Here is a 22,974-nt window from a genome sequence, read left to right on the forward strand (position 1 = left end):
AATGTGCATGTAGCTGAGCTGTATGTGTACACAGTAGAGCTGTATATGTGTAATGTACATGTAGCTGAGCTGTATGTGTACACAGTAGAGCTGTATATGTGTAATGTACATGTAGCTGAGCTGTATGTGTACACAGTAGAGCTGTATATGTGTAATGTACATGTAGCTGAGTTGTATGTGTACACAGTAGAGCTGTATATGTGTAATGTGCATGTAGCTGAGCTGTATGTGTACACAGTAGAGCTGTATATGTGTAATGTACATGTAGCTGAGCTGTATGTGTACACAGTAGAGCTGTAGGGATGTCCCCGCCGGCAGGTATCATGAAGGTGTGGTAAGCCGCCTGCACCCTCCACTCCCTTAGCTATGCAGTGCACTTATCAGCTGAGCTTGTGTCATAGCCGGGACCCGCAATAACCCCTCAAAGTTGATCGCGGCGTCTAAAAGTCCTGAAGTTAATCGCCGGTTAGCTCAGGGATGCTGATTGGGATCACCACGTGAAATCAGCCAGAGGTTCCTTACCCTGCTCCGTGTGACCAATCGTCACTCCTTTACTGCTGCCAGCCATTATTAAAGGAGCACCGATAACACTGATCTATGCTATGGCATAGCAATAATGAGTGTATGCAATCTACAGATTGCATGTAATAGTCCTGTGGGGACTGAAAGAGTGCAAAAAAAAATTGTAAAAAATAACTGTTAATTAACCCCTTCCCAATAAAAAATTTTTTTATCAACCCCCTTTTCAAAAAAGTTTAAATAAAATTAAAAAAAAATATTTATTTTTTAATATACAAAAAGTCCTTTCTCTTATAAAGACTAAACGTCCCCTCGGGTGGATCCACTGCGTATTTTACGCTGCGGATCCTCTGCTTAAGGGCCGCTACGTGGTGCCTTTAGATGTGCCTGCTCGGAGCGGCAATACGCCAAATCCCAGAGACTGACAGGAGTAGACTCTCTTTCCAGGATTGGTTGGTGGAAGTAGCTTATACTTCCCTCCTCCTCCACTGATCCCAGGTTAAGGCTTCTGACACTGTTCACATAGAAGTCTTTGGGCTTGGACTCCATATTGTATTGTATCGAGGGTTGTAGTCAATGGAGAATATTCAGAGCAAGGTCTTGTTACCAGTGGGGCCCTCAGGGATCTGTACTGGGGCCCATTGTGTAATATTCTTATTCGTGATATTACAGAAGGTCTCGGGGGTTCAGTATTGTTCTTTTTGCAGATGATACAAAGATTTGTAACAGGGTTAATGTTCCTGGAGGGATACGACAAATGGGAAAGGATTGATATAATCTAGAGGAATGGTCAGAACTCTGGACACTGATATTTAATGTGGAGAAGTGCAAGATAATGGGGGGTAATAACCCTCAGGTAGAATATAGAATATGTGATACAGTCCTGACCTCAGTGTCTGGGGAAAGGGATTTAGGGGTCATTATCTCAGAAGACTTAGGCCGTGTTCACACGATGTAAATTCCGCACATCTGCATGAATTCTATATCCGCATTGGTTCGGTGCAGAATTCTGCAGATGGTAAAAAGATGTAGAATTTGGGGGCATGGCTTAGCGTGGCATGTGAGAGGACGCACCAGCGCAGGGCTCCGCTAATATCCTCTCATTTATCCTGGGATTTGGCAGTTTTCCCTTCCTGTGCACCCACCTGCTGTGTCCTGAGGGTGCCTGGAGCCTGCAGCAATCACAATGGCCGGGCGCAAAAAGAACAAGAAGACCCTGGGGCCGCTGGACGGCGGGGAGACGGAGGTGCGGGGTGGCCCGGCGCCATCTTGCCTAGCTATGGTAACAGAGCACTTACGTGTTACAGCAGCGCCAGCTGATATGCTGGGGACAGTGCCGGGGAGCCCCTGGAGCGCTGCGCACGGAGAAGGGACTGACTGGGCGGCTGCAGGAGTGGATCCCCTGGCGATTCAGGTGCCCACAGTGAGTAATGGGTCTGGGATGCCTGCTGCTGCACAGAAATCATCCATTAACCCTGTCAGTACTGGAGTGCAGCTTGCTATCCCTGGGGACTCCTCTACCATTCCCCCCTTGCCCTCACCTACTTCAGCTGCTTCCCTCCTGGAGCTCCATACCACTGCTCCCTACTCTCCTGTACATATTAACCCCTCCTCTGCTGGTGTGGACAGTGTACATGTGCCTGCTACTGCATCCTCCTCCTTGTCCCACTTTGAAGAATGTGTTCCCAGCCGTATTTAAGGGCAATGCAGATGTTAATCTACTGCTAGGTGGTTTACGTGAGGACATTAAAGGGGTACTCTGGCGCTTAAGACATCTTATCCCCTTTCCAAAGGATAGGGGATAAGATGCCTGATCACGGGGGTCCCCCGCTGGGGACCCCCGTGATCTTTCACGCCGCACCCCGTTAAAATCAGTCCCCGGAGCGTGTTCACTCCGGGTCTGATTACTGTTGATCACGGAGCCGGAGCGTTGTGACGTCATGCTCCGCCCCCTCAATGCAAGCCTATGGGAGGGGGCGTGACAGCTGGCACACCCCCTCCCATAGGCTTGCATTGAGGGGGGAGGAGCCTTGACGTCACAACGCTCCAGGCCCGTGATCGACAGTAATCAGACCTGGAGCGAACACGCTCCAGGGACTGATTTTAAAGCGGTGCGGCGTGCAAGATCACGGGGGTCCACAGCGGCGGGACCCCCGCGATCAGGCATCTTATCCCCTATTCTTTGGAGAGGGGATAAGATGTCTAAGCGCCGGAGTACCCCTTTAATACCTTTGGCTGGGATACTCTGACCCCTCTATTTGCTGTAGAGCGCGCCTGCCCTCTTCCACCTGGGGCTCCGCCCAGAGCCGTTCTTATCCGGATTCTCCATTATAAAGACCGGGACGTTATCTTATGCAAGGCCAGGGATATTGACTCTCTTGCTATTGATGGTCATTGTGTCACCATTTTTCCAGATTTTTCAGCAGAAGTTCAGAAAAGGCATGCTAAGTTCACTGATGTCAAACGTCGCCTGTGTTCACTGAATTTCATGTACTCTATGCTTTACCCTGCACGCCTCCGCGTAGTTGCTCTAGGAACTACCCATATGTTTGATACTTCCATGGCGGCTGCGGAGTGGCTGGATGGACATGAGGCCCAGATCAGACGTGCTGGACCTTGAGGTCTTTTCTTGACTGCTCTATAGGCCTCCTGGTTGAGGGGGCGTTCTTGGATATCTTGAAGATTGCACACTGACCCGTTTCTGGTTTGGCACTGTGAGTGTGTCCTCATACAATCTCATGGTATTTTTTGTTTATTGCCATTCTCATTGTTTTTGCTGGCTATAATCTTTTTTTTTGGCTTTAGGTACCCTATGTCGTTGCCAAATATCCCTTTTATTTTCTTATGTTCTTCTATGCTCAGCCCTGGGCGAGAAATGTTGAAATTGTGACCTATTTGCTCCCTATGCTACCTGCTCAATCTACATGGGCTGTTTGTTTGCCCTCTGCTGTTGCGATTGTTTGGTTTGTTGTTTGTCTGGGATGTTCATGTGGTACCGTGTCTTCCCTCCTGATTTTTTGTGCACTGCTGCCTTCTCTCAATGTGTGTTTGGTCTCTGTGTCTGTCCGTTCATATTTGTCTCTGCCCTTTTTCTTTTGTACTTTGATTCCTATCTTTTTTTATGTTACTGCAGACTGTGCTCAGTGTTGTTGCTCCTGTTCTGTGCCTTTTTGTACTATCATGGCTTCCTCCTGGTTCTTATGCTGAACTGCCTGGTTCTGTTCTCTACCTTTTGACTGTTTTAAGCATTTATCTCCTCTGGTTGTCATTTATTTTCTTTTGGTGGTGTTATGGCTAATCACCTTACTGTGGTGGCATGGAACGTACGGGGTCTAAATGACCCTACTAAGCGTCTAGCAGTTCTTAAGGCACTCAAGCCATATCAGCCTGCCATACTGTGTCTTTCTGAGACTTCTGACTGCTGATACTACACATTTGTTGAACAAACCATGGTTCAGTCATACGTTCCACGCCACCTTCTCCTCACATGCTAGGGCTATCAGTGTTCTTATCCATAGTAGCATTCTCTTTACATGTATTTCCAGTTTGATTGACCCTGAGGGCAGGTTTGTGTGTCTCTATGGCACGTTTAATCGTGTGATAGTTGCTTTGTATATTCCTCCCCCGTACTCGGGCGATGCCTTGCAAAGAGTGGTTTTCCTAATTTCTTCTCTGCCTGATGCTCCGCTCCTGGTGACGGGGGATCTCAATAATGTGTTAGACCCAGCCATAGATAGGTTTCCTGCTGGAGGGTGGTCTGGAACCACTGGGGCTACGGGATTAACTTGGTTTTTAGAGGAGGCGGGGTGGGTTGATTTGTGGAGGTGGCGACATCCTACTGGCTTACAATTTTCTTTCTACTCCAGTTCTCATGGTACGCTCTTGCAAATTGATTTTGTGCTAGGCAACAATTTGCTTCTTCTCTTAGTTGGATCGGTGGAATATCTTCCCCGTACCCTCTCTGATCATTCTCCAATCCTTATACGCTATATTCCTGATCCCCATCCCAGGCTGCAAGGCTCTCTGTGGTGCTTGAACCCTTTTTGGCTTCAGGTTCCCGCGGTGGGTACCACTATTCAATCTGATATCGTTGCCTTCCTTGAGATTAATGTGGGGAACGCTTCCATGTGTACTGTTTGGGATTCCCTAAAGGTGTATGTCCGAGGTGTCTTTATTAGAGATATCTTGACTTGTAAATCAAAGAATAGGGCTATTCAGACCTCCCTACAGCGACAGGTGCTCCTAGTGGAGCGTAAGTTCCTCGAAGACCCCTCTGTCCTAAATAGAGAACTGGCAGTCTACGCAAACCTTATTGGACGCACATTTGTTACTGTTGGCGGACAATAAGCGCTTTTTTCAACAACAACATTACTTACAAGTGGTGAGAGTACAGTTCGCCTGTTTGCTCATACCATTAAGGCCAATCTGGTTCAACATGTATTCCTTGTCTCTGTGATAGTACCGGGGTGCTGATCCAGGATGATCAAACTATTTTGACTACTCTAGTCTCCTTTTATGAGGAGACCTATTCCTCTAAATTGACATACTGCTCTGCCGATATTGATCGGTTTGTAGCTGGTATTTCACTCCCGGCCTTGTCACAGACTCAGAGAGATTGACGAGCCTGAGAGTCAGAGAGTTTGATGAGCCTATTACAGTTGAGGAATTGGAGGTGGCATTGGGAACGTTGCCTTCTGAGAAGTCTCTGGGAGTTGATGGCCTACCTAATGAATATCTCAAACAATACCGAGAGGTGTTGCCACCCAACTTGCTGGAGGTGTGGCGGGTGGCGGCTGAGGGAGCGGGACTACCAGGATCTATGTTGGAGGCTATCATAGTGCTGCTCTTGAAGCGGGGTAAAGACCCGCTATCTGCGGGTTCCTTTAGGCCGATTTCTCTATTGTGTTCAGATGTTAAATTACTAGCTAAGGTTTTGGCCAATAGATTGCTGAAGGTGATCACTACTTTGATTCATGGGGATCAGACAAGATTCATGCCAGAGAAGTCCACCGCTGATAACATTAGGAGGCTTTATTTAAATCTACAGCTGCACCCTGATGATGCTTCCTCTAGGGCTGTGCTTTCCCTTGATGCTGCCAAAGCTTTTGAAAGTGTCGAATGCAACTTCCTGTGGAGTGTTATGCGCCACATGGGATTTGGACCGGTATTTTTATATTGGGTTCAATTGTTATACGCTGCCCCTTGTGCTAGAATTAGAGCTAATGGCCTGTTGTCCCGTTCCTTCCCATTGGGGTGTGGCACTCCCCAGGGATGCCCTTTGTCCCCCTTTTTATTTATTGTTATAGAGCCATTATCGGCACTGGTTAGAGCCTCCCCCGATATCCGAGGCTTTTGTTACAGGACATTAGGAGAGCTTATTGCTCTTTATGCGGATGACATGCTCCTTTATGCTACCTCCTTTAATTAGTCTTATTGAATCCTTTGGCAGTTATTCGGACCTGGCTATTAACTGGGATAAGTCCACTCTACTTCCCCTGGATCCTCTCCCTCCGGTGCCTATAATTGCTAGGGTTGGGCCTCCCATAGTTTCTAGGTTTAAATATTTGGGTGTGTATGTTACGGCTTCTGCCTCTGATTATGTTCCTCTCAATCTAGTGCCACTGTTAGGTCGTAGTTCCCAAAAGGTGACTAATTGGCGCAAGCTTCCCTTATCTATAATAGGCAGGTGTAACTTAACTAAAATGGTTCTCATGCCCCAGTTTTTGTATATTCTGCATAACACTCCTACCTGGATTCCCATTAAATATTTTCATAGGATTCAGTCCTTATTTCGAGAACTTATTTGGAATGGCAAATTAGCTAGGATCCGCCTTGAAACGTTACAACGTAGTAAGGAGGGCGGGTGTTTTATCTGTCCCTAACCCATGGTTGCATCACATGTCCAGCACCTGAAGGGTTGGGCACGGTTGGATACCATGGGACGTACAGGGGCTCTGATCTCACAACGTATCGGTGGTGTAACTCCTCTCTATCTGTTGGCGGCACAGACACGCCCCCCAGACTTCCTTTCTACTTTTATTCTTCTCTGTTGTATCTTCTCTCTTATTCTTCCAATTGTATGATGGACCGGTACTGAAGTCATTTGCTCAGCTGCAGGAGGAATTTGATTTACCACACTCCTTCTTTCATTATCTGCAGCTACAGCATGCACTGGATGTGCAGTCACGAGCAGGTGCCTTATCGGTTCCTCAACAGTGGTGAACAACTTATTCACTTGGGTTTCTACTAAAGGAGTGATATTCAAGTTATATAGGGAACTGTTATTTTCTTAGCATAAGGCTTATTCCCTGCATGTCAAGGAAAGATGGGAAGCGGACGTGGGTCCTCTGTCAGATAAACAATGGGCACAGATTTTGACTATGACCCCGCGCCTTGCGGTGTCGGAGGCCCACCGGGTATTTCAAATTTTTCTGCTCCATCGGGTGTGTCGCAACCCAGCATTTTTACATAGAATTGGGGTACGCCCAGATTCCTGTTGCCCCAGATGCTCCATGTCTGATGCCCATTTACTTCATATGATGTGGGACTGTACTTCTCTAACACAATTTTTGGCTGATGTGGGACAGTTGCTCTGGAGAGTATTTGGTTGTCCGTTTCATTTGTCTGCCTTGTGTACTTTGGGGTACATAGATGGTTTGGATGAGGATGGTGGCTAATACATTGGTACCAGTAGAATTCTATATCAGGCTCGCAAGTTGATTGCACAACATTGGCTGCGAGCCTCTCCACCTACTATATCCGAGCTCATTACGAAATTGAACCATATTATTAGGTTGGAGAAGGGTGTATATCTTAATCCCTTAAGGACTCTTTCAATTTCAATTTTACACATAAAATTCCATTCCACAAAAATGATGGTTTATTTTTTGCACCACCAATTCTACCAATTCTTTGCAGTGACATTAGTCATTTTTACCCAAAAAATCCACGGCGAAACAGAAAAAAATTTCATTGTGCGACAAATTTGAAGAAAAAATAGAATTTTATAACTTTTGGGGGCTTCCGTTTCTACGCAGTGCATTTTTCGGTAAAAATGACACCTTATCTTTATTCTGTAGGTCCATATGGTAAAATGATACCCTACTTATATAGGTTTGATATTGTCATACTTCTGAAAAATTATAACTACATGCAGGAAAATGTATACGTTTAAAATAGTCATCTTCTGACCCCTATAACTTTTTTATTTTTCTGCGTATGGGCCGGTATGAGGGCTCATTTTTTGCGCCGTGTTCTGAAGTTTTTAATCAGTACCATTGTTGCATTGATCGGACTTTTTGATAGCTTTTTATTCTTTTTTTAATGATATAAAAAGTGACCCAAAATACGCTATTTTGGACTTTGGAATTTTTTTGCGCGTACGCCACTGACCGTGCGGTTTAGTTAACGATTTATTTTTATAGTTCAGACATTTACGCACGCGGCGATACCACATATGTTTATTTTTATTTACACAGTTTAATTTTTTTATGGGAAAAGGGGGGTGATTCGAACTTTGATTAGGGAAGGGGTTAAATGACCTTTTGTTAACTTTTTTTTTTCCACTTTTTTTTGCAGTGTTATAGCTCCCATAGGGGGCTATAACACTGCACACACTGATCTTTTACCCTGATTCCTGCAAAGCCATAGCTTTGCATGGATCAGCGTAATAGGGGGTTGAATGCTCAAGCCTGTAGCTCAGGCTTGGAGCAATCAAACGCCGATCGGACGCGACGGAGCAAGGTAAGGGGAACTCCGCTCGCGTCCTAGTTGATCGGGACATTGCGATTTTATCGCGATAGTTCTGATCAGCCCGACTGAGCTGCCAGGAAGCTTTAACTTTCATTTTCGACGCGCCGATCAACTTTGATCACCGCGTCTGAAGGGTTAATAGCGCGCGGCACAACGATCTGTGTCGCGCGCTGTTAGCCCAGGGTCCTAGCTATCAATTGCAGCCGGGACTAACCCGGTGTGATGCGGGGTAACGGCGTGACCCCGTTTTAAACACCGGGATCGGGCGCAGGGCATACAGTTACGCCCTGTGTCCTTAAGAGGTTAAAGGGAAAGCCATGCACAAATTGGAGCTTGTTTGGGGATCCTGGATTGACACTCCGGGTCTGCCTTCCATATATCTACGGAGGACCCCTATGGAAGTGTTGTTGGGGGGGGGAGCGAGATAACCTGCCTACCTGTTTTCTGTTGTCTTTTCTGTGTCGCTTTTGTTCTGCATGTCTTGTGGTCCTATGTTTGTCCGGTACATTACTATGTTCTAAAGTTGTAAGACTCTTTCTGTGTGGAGCCCTCCCTATGTTTTCTCGTAACCTTTTCTGAGTGTGCTCATCCGCACTTTATGTGGATTCTCTACAGTGGCGACCCTCCTTTCTCTACTATTGTGGCTCTTCTGACCCTTTTTTCCTTTCTTTTTGTGTTCTGACTGTATCATGTATATGCAACTTATAGACAGATATTGTACTATTTTTCTATTTTGAAGTATTATACCTACTCTTTTACGAGGGTAAGACACGGGACTTGGGGGTGGGTGCTCTGTGTGGGTGGGGTTTATGGTTTTGTTTTGTCGTTTGTTTTCAGCCATCCAGGACTCCTGCACTGCTGTGGTACTGCTACAACTCTCATCATGGAACAGACTTGTTTCCATGATAGTAGTATTTTCCCCTCTGCAGGAGTCTGTGGGCGGCTGGGGAGACTACTGTAGCGATAGTACTACTGCTCCCATCATTCAACAGAGTCTGGTGGCATGTCAGCCTCACCGCTCACCAGCTATGTATTTTTTACTGTACAACTAGGGAAATATAACGTGTGTTTGATTAAACCAAGAATATGGACGTACAGGAGCTTTGGAGGGCTAATGCGTGTTACTTGTGTGCACTTTTCTTGTGCTGTTAGCTTACAACCGGTAGATATACTGTGAGTGTGCTTAAACCCTATAAATGTAAGTAAGGCGTTTATATTACTGTAGACGCAGCACAGACATCTTAAATACGTATTGCTATCATACAGGTCATCCCACAGCTTTGTTCAGTTGTACTCTGCCTGGAAAAAAATCTGGCTGTGATTTGTAGTGCACGATGAGGCTTCTGCAGGAATGGACGGGAGGGGTCCCTGAGATGAACCCACAGATGAAGGCTGTCTCCTATTTGCCTGGGAGCTGATTGACACATAAACCAGCAAATCATCGTAAGCCTGGTGTGATCATGTGATAGTTGTAAGGAATGCTGGTCAACCTGACGCCATTTCCCTGCCCCTGTACTTCCTGCTCCCTCTGGGCACCAAAACGCCATGTGTTCTCCATCCCTCATGTTATCGCACACATTACTTGGGACAAGCAAGCTGAACCTAGAAGTGTTCAGAAATTCTATGAGTCACTGCAACCACGAAATTGGGGTTAAATCCGTGGCTCAGCTCCTTCATCCCTAGTGGTGAGTTACTGTATTACTTATATTACTTGGGATAATTGTCTATACATGTTACCCAACACCTATAGGACTTTTTATAATGTGTAAAGTTCTTCCATCAGAATAATGTCCTAGAAGCCAGAAGATAGAAGTGATTTTGTGTCTCTAATCTGGTCATGTCCTGGAATTCTTCATCACTGGAATAAGTCCCTTCTCTCTGAGGTGTTTGGGTCTCCAGTAGCAGCTCCCCATGGATTATGCCTGTTGGGTCTTCTCCATGAGGAGCAGTGAATATCACAACCATATATCACACTCTTTTCCTACCATGTAAACTATAGTGATGACATCGCTGGATCGGTGACTACGTTCTAAAAGAAAACTTTTATTAACAATTGGGAACAAGTTTGGAGATGCAGTATATGACATATGTATAAATGTCAGATATCCTATGTACATGGTTAATATATAGATGTGCTATCTGCATCATTTATTACTCTGAATTGTTCTCTCTCCTGTGTGAGTTCTTAGATGTCTGGTAAGATGTGATTTCACTGAAAAACATTTCCCACATTCTGAACAAGGAAATGGCTTCTCTCCTGTGTGAATTCTTTGATGTTTAACAAGATCTGTTTTCTGAGTAAAACACTTCCCACATTCTGAACAAGGAAATGGCTTCTCTCCTGTGTGAATTCTTTGATGTTTAACAAGATCTATTTTCTGAGTAAAACACTTCTCACATTCAGAACATGGAAATGGCTTCTCTCCTGTGTGAATTTTTTGATGTTCAACAAGATTTCCATTCAGACTAAAACATTTTCCACATTCTGAACATGAAAATGGCTTCTCTCCTGTGTGAATTCTTTGATGTTTAAGAAGACTTGAATTCAGACTAAAACATTTTCCACATTCTGAACAGGAAAATGGCTTCTGTCCTGTGTGAATTCTTTGATGATTAACAAAAACTGATTTGTGAGTAAAATATTTCCCACATTCTGAACATGAAAATAGCTTTTCTCCTGTGTGAATTCTTTGATGTTCAACAAAATCTGGTTTCTGAGTAAAACATTTTCCACATTCTGAACATGAAAATGGCTTCTCTCCTGTGTGAATTCTTTGATGTCTAAGAAAATTTGCATTCTGACTAAAACATTTTCCACATTCTGAACATGAAAATGGTTTCTCTCCTGTGTGAATTCTTTGATGATTAACAAAAACTGATTTGTGAGTAAAACACTTCCCACATTCTGAACATGAAAATCGCTTTTCCTTATTTTGTTTAACAGACTGAGATGAATCTTTAGGTCGGACTTGTATAACAGGATGAGATGAGAGATCTTGGCTGTGAAGGGCTGAGGGTGTATCTGGGATAATGGAATGTTCTTCATATGTATCTTGTGTGATATCATCATCTGCTTTATAATCTGAAGATATAAGATTCTCCTCTGATCTCCTGGTACAGTCATCTGTGAAAAATACAGTCATATTTTTAAGCAATAATCTTAACGCCTTAATGATCCAGGAAATTTACTTTTAAGAGACATATGGGGAGATTTATCAAAACCTGAGTAGAGGAAGAGTGGTGCAGTTGCCCATGGCAACCAGATTGTGAAAGAGAAAAATGAAAGCAATGTTATTGGTTGCTATGGACAACTGCACCACTCTTCCTCCATAACTCTTATTTTTTCATATACAGACTAATATGAGGACTTGTCCTTTGTGAACCAATTGTACTTTGTAATGACACCTTTTCTTTTGAAGGTTATAAATTACGCTGCAGATCCGTTACGTGTGACCCTACCCTAAAAGTCACATGGTCACAAGGGGGCGTGGCTATGCTACAGTGGGTGGGTGGATAGCAGGGTGGATGGGATTTACTGAAGTAATGCTATCCACCCACCCACTGCGGCATAACTACGCCCCCTGTGACCATGTGACTCATGACATAATGTCTCTGGCCGCATGACGCACAGAGGAAATAAAAGCAAATAACACAGGATTATAACTAGACATCATGGGATCAAAGGCTGAAGAAAAGAAATCCTGGAATATCCCTTTAAAAAAAAGCGCTATGGGATTTATTTTATACTTATATAGTGCAGCATAGGCTATTATTAGAGAACATTGAAGATGTTCTTGTGTATGTCTTGTGCTTACCTGTTTTAGCTGATGTGGCAGGCATGGGTTCTCAGCCGTACCTTATTCCTATTTTAGAACAGAAATTATTTTCTGATACATTTCCCATGAAGCCTCTGGCTTTGCAGAGAGAGGGGGCGGGGTCTTATAACTGCACCTGGTCGTCTAATTAGGTTGTAGGTGCTAGAGTTAAGCCAGGTTCACATTATGTGCAGTTTTGAAGCATTTTTTTCAAAGTGCCTTTTTAAAGAAATATTACCATAAGGAGAAAGTGGTTTGACCTATAATCACAATTGAGGTGTTTTTAGTCTTTAGGATATGTTCACATTTCATTTGCATTTTTTACACTTTTTTTCTGCCTTTTGGTCGTAATTTTATAAAATTGCTGTAAAAGTTACAAGTAAATAGCAACATTTTTGCTAAGATTTAAAAAAAAAAAAAAAACACCATTGCAAAAACTGAAAAAATGCAAAATGATATGTGAACACAAATTTAGGGAGGTGTATAACAACTATATAAACAGACAAGGAAATAATTCTGTACAGCTCACCTCCACTAGTTTCTGTGCACGGGTCCACACTCGGCAAAGTGCCGATATTCAAGGCAGAAGAACAAACGATGATCCGGCACCAGATTTAAGATTTTGCAGCTTTATTTTCTCCGTATCAAAATGAACAAACATCACACAGTAAAACCGACTCCCTCCACAGTCATACGCGTTTCAAGCGCATGCGCGCTCTTCCTCAGTGACGTTGTGGGTCTAACAGGCAAGGATTCTTATTCGTACCTACACAGGTGAGGTAATTAATTACCTCACCTCCGTTCAGGTTACTTATAGCTCCCCGTTAGATCTCACAACTGGGTAGAGACTTTGTATCTTTCAAAACACACATTTAGGTTAAAAAAGGAGGTGTTATAAAATAACAACACTGTATTCAACACCATATGCTTGGCAACACACAATTTTCTATCCATAATGTACAATTGTTAAATTCTTGTTTAGTTATCCGATATGCGTGTTACATCAATAATACTGATTCACGCGTATACTTATGTTCACTTTTACATAGGACCTATCTGGTGACACATTTCCTAGATGTCAACTCATATGTGGTTTCTTTACAGCCGATGTGCATGATAGCATATATCTTTTCAATATGTCATTTATTAACTTATGCCTGTTCACTCACTTTTTCTCTCATTTCTCCACACATTGGTCATTTATTATTTTCAGACATTATTCTTTTATGTAGTTACTATTGTATTTGTATTTATCCACCTTCCTGATACTTGAAGTATACTTCTTATGTCTTTATACTGCCCCTGTTTACCTGTAAGGGGTTAATTCCTGCCGGTCACATGACCTGTGGCTGGCCGCAATTACCTCACTGCCTATTTAAGCCGACTTGTAACATGCATTTGTTGTATGACTAAGAGCGCTTACAGCGCTTGAAACGCGTTACTTGTTCCTTCCTTGTCCTATGGATTAAACCCGATTTTACCTGCATTGAGCTGGATCCGATCTCCTTCATTTTCCTATTGGCTGGTGCCGTCCAGCGCCTGGATCCGCGCTCTACTGTCTGGGGCGGGGTGAGCTGGCTTTCACCTTGTTTGCCTTACATCAATAATGGAACAACAATTCACGTCTTACATTCATGCCGAACGGGGCACGCGTGCCAAGAGTGAATTGCCAGAAGGCTTCCCTGTGTTCCAACTTTTTTCTGATGCATCCTTGCCTTATGTCCAGTTTAACCAACTCAATACCATATATTTTGAATCCTGATATATTGCCACCACGTACTGTTTGGAAATGAAGGGAGGCAGCAGATTTATTTCTATTTAAAGCTCCCACATCATTAAGATGTTCTAGAGCACGCATTTTTTATTTACGGGTAGTATAACCTATATATTTTAATTTGCAATGTATGCACTCGATCATGTAAATTACATTTTTGCTATTACAATTCATGTAGTTTTTAATTGCATATTTCTTGCTGCCCTCCGCATTTTCAAACTCCTTTACCACCTTAACATAGTTGCAAGTGCGGCATATATTATGTCCACATTTATAAAAGCCCTTCTGTGAGAGCCATTTATTTGTACCTGAACGGGACTCCTCTACCAGACTAGGTGACAAATTATTTTTTAGTGTGTGCGCTTTTTTTTGAGACTGTGACACCCTTTTTCCAATATTTTGGATACTATATCATCTTGTTTTAATATATGTAAATGCCGTAACACTACATTTTTTATTTTATTGAAATAGGGAGAATATGTTAAAGTTAAAGTGGGTTTATTTTCAAATTCCCTTTTATTCGTTCTTCCCTGAATGAGATCTGTTCTATTTTTGTTGGATACTACTTTTTTTGCTCGGTTTAACATTTTATTAGTATACCCTCTTTCCTTCAGTCTATCTAATAACTGATTTGACTGTGTGTTATATATTTCATTGTTGGAACAATTTCTTTTAAGACGGGTTAATTCCCCTACCGGAATGGCTTTTGTTGTATGTGTTGGATGATTACTGTTGGCCCTCAAAACTGTATTTCCTGAAATTGGTTTACGATGTGTGGCCACTGTAATGATTTCTCCAACCACACTACTTAATTCCAAGTTCAAAAATTTTATTTTACTTTTATCCATATAATGAGTAAATTTTAAACTATATGAATTTTGATTGATATACTGTGCAAACAGTGGCACGAGAGATTCATCTCCCTCCCAAATTAACAGAAGATCATCGATGAATCTCTCGTACCACTGTATGTTCGCACAGTAAGGATTGGTGTTGGAAAAAATAAACTGGGATCCCCAATAGGACATTGTTAAATTAGCTAACGATGGGGAGTGTCTAGCCCCCATCGAGACTCCGCTTTTCTGCAAATAGAACTCCCGGTCAAATACAAAGTAATTCCTAGACATCAGAAACCAAACTGACATTTTTATGAATTCACACAATTCTTCTGTATAATCACCATAATTGCTAAGGTGGTGGTCCAAAGCATGCATGGCTACCGTCCATGGGATGTTGGTATAAAGGGAAACCACATCACATGATAGCCATGCATGCTCCGGACCCCACCTTCTGTTTTCAAACATTCAAACATTGTACATTATGGATAGAAAATTGTGTGTTGCCAAGCATATGGTGTTGAATACTGTGTTGTTATTTTATAACACCTCCTTTTTTAACCTAAATGTGTGTTTTGAAAGATACAAAGTCTCTACCCAGTTGTGAGATCTAACAGGGAGCTATAAATAACCTGAACGGAGGTGAGGTAATTAAGTATTCCTCACCTGTGTAGGTACGAATAAGAATCCTTGCCTGTTAGACCCACATCGTCACTGAGGAAGAGCGCGTATGACTGTGGAGGGAGTCGGTTTTACTGTGTGATGTTTGTTCATTTTGATACGGAGAAAATAAAGCTGCAAATCTTAAATCTGGTGCCGGATCATCGTTTGTTCTTCTGCCTTGAATAACAACTATATACCCTGATCCCACAGACATAGCAGCAGCAGACAGGAGCAGGGAGGGGAGGTGTGTAACTTCTATACATTCTGATCCTATAGTTACAGCAGCAGCAGCAGTATACAGATAGAGCTGGAAGGGGGAGGGTGTATAACTCCTATATATCCTGATCCCATAGAGATAGCAGCAGCAGTATACAGAGAGCTGGGAGGGGAGGGTTCTGGGAGGTAGCAGGAGAGATCTGCTATGTGATGAGGTCATCCTGTAGTTCACTTAGTTAGCTGATCTAGGACTGACCACTACCTCTGACATATTAATGTTATTTTCTGTGGGTCAGGCTGGTGATTACATGACTCAGTTACAAAAAATGAAACACATGGATGCAGCTGTGCTGGAATTAAATAAATTATGCTGTAGGGATAGTAATGGTGAGTGTGCACAATATGGGGAAAAAAAAGCCAAAACCTAGAGTGCTACGCTCCTCCACCCTTCTGGCCATCTTCTCCCCGAGCACAGCGCCCCCTCCCCATTGAGGTGCAGCCCGTCCCTATGGTAGAGCCTGTATCCGACAGAGAAGTCAGCCAAGTTCTCCATGAACCCAAACTCCTCCTTCCTACACAGCTTCTGAGCCACTTGTTTACCTCCCTGATCTCCTGCTGCCTCTCTGGTGAGGCTCATGGTACAAATAATATTTCAGAGAATATTACCTTGGAGGTCCTCTCCTTCAGCTTGCGGCCTAAGTCCCTGAAATGATTTTTAAGGACTCTCCACCTACCTCTTACTTTGTCATTAATGCCAATATATACCATGACTGCTGGGTCTTCTCCAGCCCCTCCCAGCAACCTGTCCTCCTAATGATAGAGACCCCCACTACCAGTACCTGTCTGGCCTGCCCTGCACTCCTCCTTCCATCTTTACTGGAGCAGACACCCCCTGGTGGTCAGAGGCAGTGACTTGCTGCAGCATCGCTAACTCTGAACTAACATCCCCTCATCAGCCAACTGGGCAAATTTGTTGGGGTGTAAGATCAGGACTAGCCTCCCTGACACTTCTCCCTCTACCCCGTTTTCTAACTATAACCCAGCTAGCTGCCTGACTGTCCTGCACCTCCATCCCACTATCCTCCCCACCTCTACCCCACAGAGTGCCCGCTCAGTACCCAGCAGACTCCTCTCCATGTTGTCAATACATCTCAGTCTTGTCTGTTGCTCCTCAGGATCCAGGATCTGGGCTTCCAAATGAACAACCTGCACAACAATATGCACCCTCCAACTGCTGTTCAAGGATTGTATACATTGACCAAGATGTACACTGGATAGCATTGTCAAACATGGAGTCAGTGTGGGGTATAGAAGGGGTAAAATATCAGTATTGGGGGTACAGAATAAAAACGCCTTTATTTATATAACGCCCACATATTCTGCAGCGCTGTACACAGTTTGTTATCACTCAGGTTGCTCCCTGTCCCCATTGGGGATCACAATCTAAATTCCTAATTCACCTATCAGTATGTCTTTGGAGTGTGGGAGGAAACCCACATAAACAAGAGGAGAACATACAAACTCCTTGTAGATGTTGGTCTTGGTAGCATACTAGCTGTACACTAGGGCTCTGCAGACCATATAAGTGATTACAGATACATCCAGTGACTCTTTTCTATCTGGCCCAGACAGCCATGAAGACTTTTCCTGGTCAAAACTTGTCTCTGCAGAATCTGCTGACAAAAATGTTGTGTTCCTTTATCCAGCACAATCCCCACCACTTTACATATCTGTATTGCCCCAATATAGTAGTTAGGTCCCTTCTGTGCCCCCCATACTGCCCCCAGTATTACGCCTCAATACTGCCACATATAGTACTTAGGCCCACCTGCAGACCAGGTCACAGTCACACCCCCTTTCCACTGCGATCCTTACGTCCTGCACATAGGTATATTTCATGTCTATATTCCAGCTGTATTCTGCATCCATATTATAAATGTGTTATCTCCCATAACTGAGTCACAGGTTTGGCTGAATGGAGGAACATACAGCAGAAAAGAGACAGGACACAGAGCTTAAAGAATTCCACAAAACATTGTTGCTGCCGCTGACTGAATAGATTCTGTTCCCTGCATTTAGTGGTTACTATTCACATGGATGGTTACCTGTAGGAATGTCCTCCTTATACTGCTCATCACCGCTCACATCTGTCTCTTCTTCTTCCTTTATGTCTGCAGCATTAATATAGATTGGATCTTTTCCTGTAGGAATGTCCTCCTTATACTGATCATCACCGTTCACATCTGTCTCCTCTTCCTTTATGTCTGAGGCATTAATATAGATATATTTCCCTGTAGGAATGATCTCCTTAAACTGCTCTTCACCACTCACATCTGTATTTTCTTCTTCTCCCTTTGTGTCTGTAGCATTAATATAGATCAGATTTTTCCCTGTAGGAATGTCCTCCTCATACTGGTCATCACTGCTCACATCTGTCTCCTCTTCTTCTACCTTTATGTCTGCAGCATTAATATAGATTGGATCTTTTCCTGTAGGAATGTCCTCCATATGCTGATCATCACCACTCATATCTTTCTCTTCTTCCTTTATGTCTGAGGCATTAATATAGATATCTTTCCCTGTAGGAATGATCTCCTTAAACTGCTCTTCACCGCTCACATCTGTATTTTCTTCTTCTCCCTTTGTGTCTGTAGCATTAATATAGATCAGATTTTTCCCTGTAGGAATGTCCTCCTTATACTGCTCATCACTGCTCACATCTGTCTCCTCTTCTTCCTTTATGTCTGCAGCGTTAATATAGATTGGATCTTTTCCTGTTGGAATGTCCTCCTTATACTGCTCATCACCGCTCACATCTGTCTTTGGAACATTAATATTGTTCATATCTTCTCCCTGATGATAAGATGTGGAAGAAACATTGTAAAAGTCATCAGACAATAAAAGTCATGTTGAAGGATTTATATGAGCAGAAAATATCATTAATTATTACACAGACCAAAAATAACAAAAGGAGTTATCTGAGCCCCATTAATACAATGTTCCCCCATGTTTATAAACAGGGGAGGCTACATTAAGGTTGGAGCAATCAGTGTGACCACAGGACATATGTGCTCGGGTGCATGGTCAAATTACAGTTTCAGCCTGATATACAAGCAGGATTAAAAGAATGTCAGTCCAGATACCCTGTCCCCCAGACCTGGACTTCCTCCTCTACAAGACAAAGAACAGGGAAGAAATTCCTAGACCTGGGTGGGAACTCTTTGTCAAATGTATGTAGTGACTCAGGACCAAGAGGATACACTCCATCAGTCACTTCTCAGAAGCAGTGCCAGAGGTATTCAAACTCCAGTCATGCTTTAACAGTGGTCCAGCATAATCCCGGAAGACAAGAGGAAGGCCCAGTCACAGTACTGGTATAAAGGGGCAGTTCTTGGGGAGGGGGGTTGGCATGGTGCCGCGCGGAAGGAGATGGCCGCACACTAGGTCTGCTCCTGCAAACTAGCCGGTTTCCCTGCACTATTACATAGGGAGAACCTCCCGGCGCCGTCTAAAGCCTTCCTCTACTGCCCGGCAGTCTTCCGCCCCACCTGAGAACATTGTGCACTTCCTGAGGACGCCTTTAGGCCTCCACATCTGTCTGCCCGCCATTATGGACCCTGCACAAGGCTTGCGGTCTCGCTCCCTGGGTCCCGCTTCCAGCCAGGCTGCCGACTTGCCTGCACTCCTGCCGATAGCAGCGGAGGACTCGCAAGACACATTGCAGCTACTGCCTGCTACCTCAGCCGATCAACCTCCCCTCCGTGTGGTGGATCGGACACCTCCCTGCTCCGTAGCTGTGCTCCTGGGGCTTCCTGCTGCTGACGCTGCTCCTGCCAGAGCGTGTGACTGTGCTCCTGCCAGCCCAGACTCTCTGGTGAGTGACTCTCTTGCCTGCATGCCACCATTTTGCCTGCCTCACCTAAACCTCAGAGAATTATGTCTGCACACAAGCTGAATGTAGGGGCCCCGCGCTTCTCCTCCCAAGGTAGCCCATCTGTTTCCCCTGGGCCCTCGGTGCCACGTGCTGATGGCTGAAAAAAACGTCACGGGATACCCTTTTGGAGGCTGATTCAGCTTGTTCAGGACTGCCTGCACCCTCTTCTGCCCCTCCGGATTGGAGTCAGCATCTTTCCCAGATTCCTACTAAAGAGGATTTCTGTTCATTTATTGCTGAAGTCAAAGATACCTGCCAAATGGAAGTTTCATCCCTACACCAAGACTTGCAGAATGTTTCTGACAGAGTTGAAGGACTGGAGGATGCCCCTCGATTCCACCAGGGCCTATATTGCTCAGCTCCAGTCTACAATTGCCTCTCAAATGGAATTTCTCAGTGATCTACATACTTATCGTGAAGACTTGGACAATCGGGGGAGGAGTAATAACATCCGAGTGCAGGGACTGCTGAAGGCTACTCGTGAGGAGGACCTCCATGTGACCCTGGAAGCCATTTTCAACCTTATCCTGGGGGAGCCCTTTTCCCACAAAATCAAGCTGGACAGAGCTCATAGGGCCTCCCGCCCCAAATCCGCCACAGGCACTCCTAGGGACGTTGTTTGTTGTGTGCACTACTTTCAACTTAAAGGGGTACTCCGGTGGTCAACGTGTTTTTCTGTTTTTGACTTACTCTGTTTGTTTTGTTTCATTTCTATTCTTGTTGTTTAGCCGACTCTATTTCCGTTCTTTGTTGTCTTTTTATCCCCCACTTTGTTTTTCTATCTTTGCTTCTATTTCCTGTTTCTTTCTGTGCTGAAAACTAAAAATCCCAGCATGCCACATGCCTTGCAGGTTTGGGGCGGCTCCTTTTTTTTTTTTTGTTCAGCCCTTTACCCACCCTACTATTTTCCTGGGTCAGCCCCCTTCTACACAGCAGACTAATATAAATCAGCCCTGGTTGGGATACACTGGCATACACACACAAAAGGGACTAGAACTCCCAGCATGTGTCATTCAGGAGTCTTCAGTCTGTGGTATAACACCAGCATGCTGCCTCTGTAGTCTCCTGGGGGTTGTAGTTCACCACACCTCTGTAGGGCATACTCCAGTGTTTCCCAACCAGGGTGCCTCCAAGTGTCGAAAAACTACCACTACCAGCATGCCCAGACAGCCAAAAGCTGTCCGGGCATGCTGGGAGTTGTAGTTTTGATACAGCTGAAGACACCCTGGTTGGGAAACAATGCACTTTGTTTGTAATATACTGAATAGGCTAGAACAGTGTTTCCTAATCAGTGTGCCTCCAGCTGTTGCAAAACTACAACTCCCAGCATGCCCAAAGACTGTCAGGGAATGCTGGGAGTTGTAGTTTTACAACAGCTGGAGGCACACTGGTTTGGAAACACTGGTGTAAGATTATGTGTATGCTGAATAGGCTAGGACAGTGTTTCCCAACCAGTGTGCCACCAGCTGTTGCAAAACTACAACTCCCAGCATGTCCAAAGTCTGTCTAGGCATGCTGGGAGTTGTAGTTTTGCAATAGCTGGAGCCACACTGGTTTGTAAACACTAGCATACACACACATAACAGGGACTACAACTCCCAGCATGTGTCATTCAGGAGTCCCCCCCTTCACACATAGAAATCATCCCCAGTCCGAGATTTATTCCCCTGCAGTCTATACATCCCCGGGCCGTGCACTTTGTTATCCCTTCACATAACATTCTTATCTTCTCTGTCTTCATTCAGTGCAGACCTGCGTCCTCAGAAGACAGAGCAGGGGGAGGGGAGATGAGGAGCTGTATATGTCCTCTCTCTCCCCCTGCTCTGGCTTCTTTCTCTCATGCACACCTGCGTCCTCCAGGAGGGGATATGAGGGGGCGTGGCTTATTTCTCTGCACACCTGCGTCCTCCAGGAGGGGATATGAGGGGGCGTGGCTTATTTCTCGTGCACACCTGCGTCCTCCAGGGGGGGGGGGGAGATGAGGGGCGTGGCTTATTTCTTATGCACACCTGCGTCCTCCAGGAGGGGGAGATGAGGGGCGTGCAATATAGCCAAAGATGCAATATAGCCAAAAATCTTAACCACCGGAGTACCCCTTTAAGTTATCATTAACCCCTTAACGACGCAGGACGTATATTTACGTCCTGCGCCGGCTGCCGCGATCCCGCATCATATCGCGTCGGTCCCGGCGCTCATCAACGGCCGGGACCCGCGGCTAATAACAAGTTAAAAAAAAGTGTTAATAAAGGTCATTTAACCCCTTCCCTAATAAAAGTTTGAATCACCCCCCTTTTCCCATAAAAAAAAAATAAAACAGTGTAAAAAAAATAAAAATAAACATACCCCGCTCCCTTGACCTTGCTCTTTGTCATGTTAAGCGACGACTGTTGTATGCTAAGCAACGTTTTTATGAGAAAGGTAATAAGGCTCATACCATGTAAGCTAGGTGCCTAAGTGATCGAGCAGTCGCCCAGTCCCCCTCAGCCTTGAAAGACTCTTCTGGTGTTCTCCATTATTACCCAGCCAAAATTTCCCACCTTCTAGTTGACTATAACTCTGGTCTTTATTCTCTTCCTTCTCAGCTTCCATCTGACCCGGTGGAGTGTGCAGCTGCCCTTGATTATTATCTCTCGATGTGGCTTGCGGACTTTGTCAGGGGCGGATTGTGAGGTTGTTATTGCTCCCATTACTAGTGAGTAGCTCCTGGAGGTCCTCAAGTATCTTCCTGCTGGTCTCTCCCCCAGCCCAGACAGATTCACATATTTGTATTATAAGACTTACTCTTCAATTCTTATACCTAAACTTGTTCCTCTCTTCAATTCTTTCATGGGGGGTGAGGAGATCCCGCAGTCCTTTTTGCTCTCTTTGATCACTCTAATACATAAACCCGGTAAGGATCCTCACGATGGCTCCGATTATAGACCCATTGCTCTTCTCAACTCTGATCTGAAACTATTTTCTAAGGTTTTGCCTGTCCATCTTTGCTCCTTTCTCCCCTCCCTTATCCATAAGGATCAGGTTGGGTTTATACCTTGCTGTCAGGGAGGTGATAATACTAGAAGAGTGGTTAGTCTGGTTGATTTGATCAATCGGAGGTCTGAACAGGCATTGATTCTCAGCTTAGATGCAGAAAAGGCCTTTGATAGGCTGGGATGGCTGTTTCTTTTTTTGCTACTTTCCAGAAATTTGGTATCAATGGTAATTTTCTTATTGCACTGCAGGGTTTTCTACTCCTCTCCTACTGCTTCTCTTAAACTTCCTCATGCCCCCTCTCCTACTTTCCCTTTGTTTAATGGTACTCGTCAGGGTTGTCCGTTATCCCCCCTGATCTTCCCATTGTGTATTGAACCTCTTGCTGCCATGATCCAGGGGGTCCGGATATTACGGGCATCTCCCTTCATGATAGGGAATTTAAGATTTGCCTATTTGCTGAAGATGTTTTGCTTACCCTCTCTCGTCCTTTGC

The 22,974-nt window shown here is 44.4% G+C and overlaps 1 protein-coding gene across 1 annotated transcript in view; it reads right to left on the reverse strand.

The window, feature by feature from the left end:
- Positions 1 to 10,306: 10,306 nt before the first annotated feature.
- The window catches only part of LOC130300745 (uncharacterized), a 93,870-nt gene continuing 81,202 nt past the window's right edge, over positions 10,307 to 22,974 (reverse strand). The window contains exons 7-8 of the mRNA XM_056551575.1: positions 17,669 to 18,428; positions 10,307 to 11,395 (exon numbers count right to left, since the gene is read on the reverse strand). Of these exons, the coding sequence (XP_056407550.1) occupies positions 10,416 to 11,395; positions 17,669 to 18,428 (1,740 nt within the window). The 3' untranslated portion in view covers positions 10,307 to 10,415. The remainder of the gene's footprint in view (positions 11,396 to 17,668; positions 18,429 to 22,974) is intronic.

The sequence above is a fragment of the Hyla sarda genome, chromosome 1, assembly GCF_029499605.1.
Source record: "Hyla sarda isolate aHylSar1 chromosome 1, aHylSar1.hap1, whole genome shotgun sequence".
NCBI lineage: Eukaryota > Metazoa > Chordata > Amphibia > Anura > Hylidae > Hyla > Hyla sarda.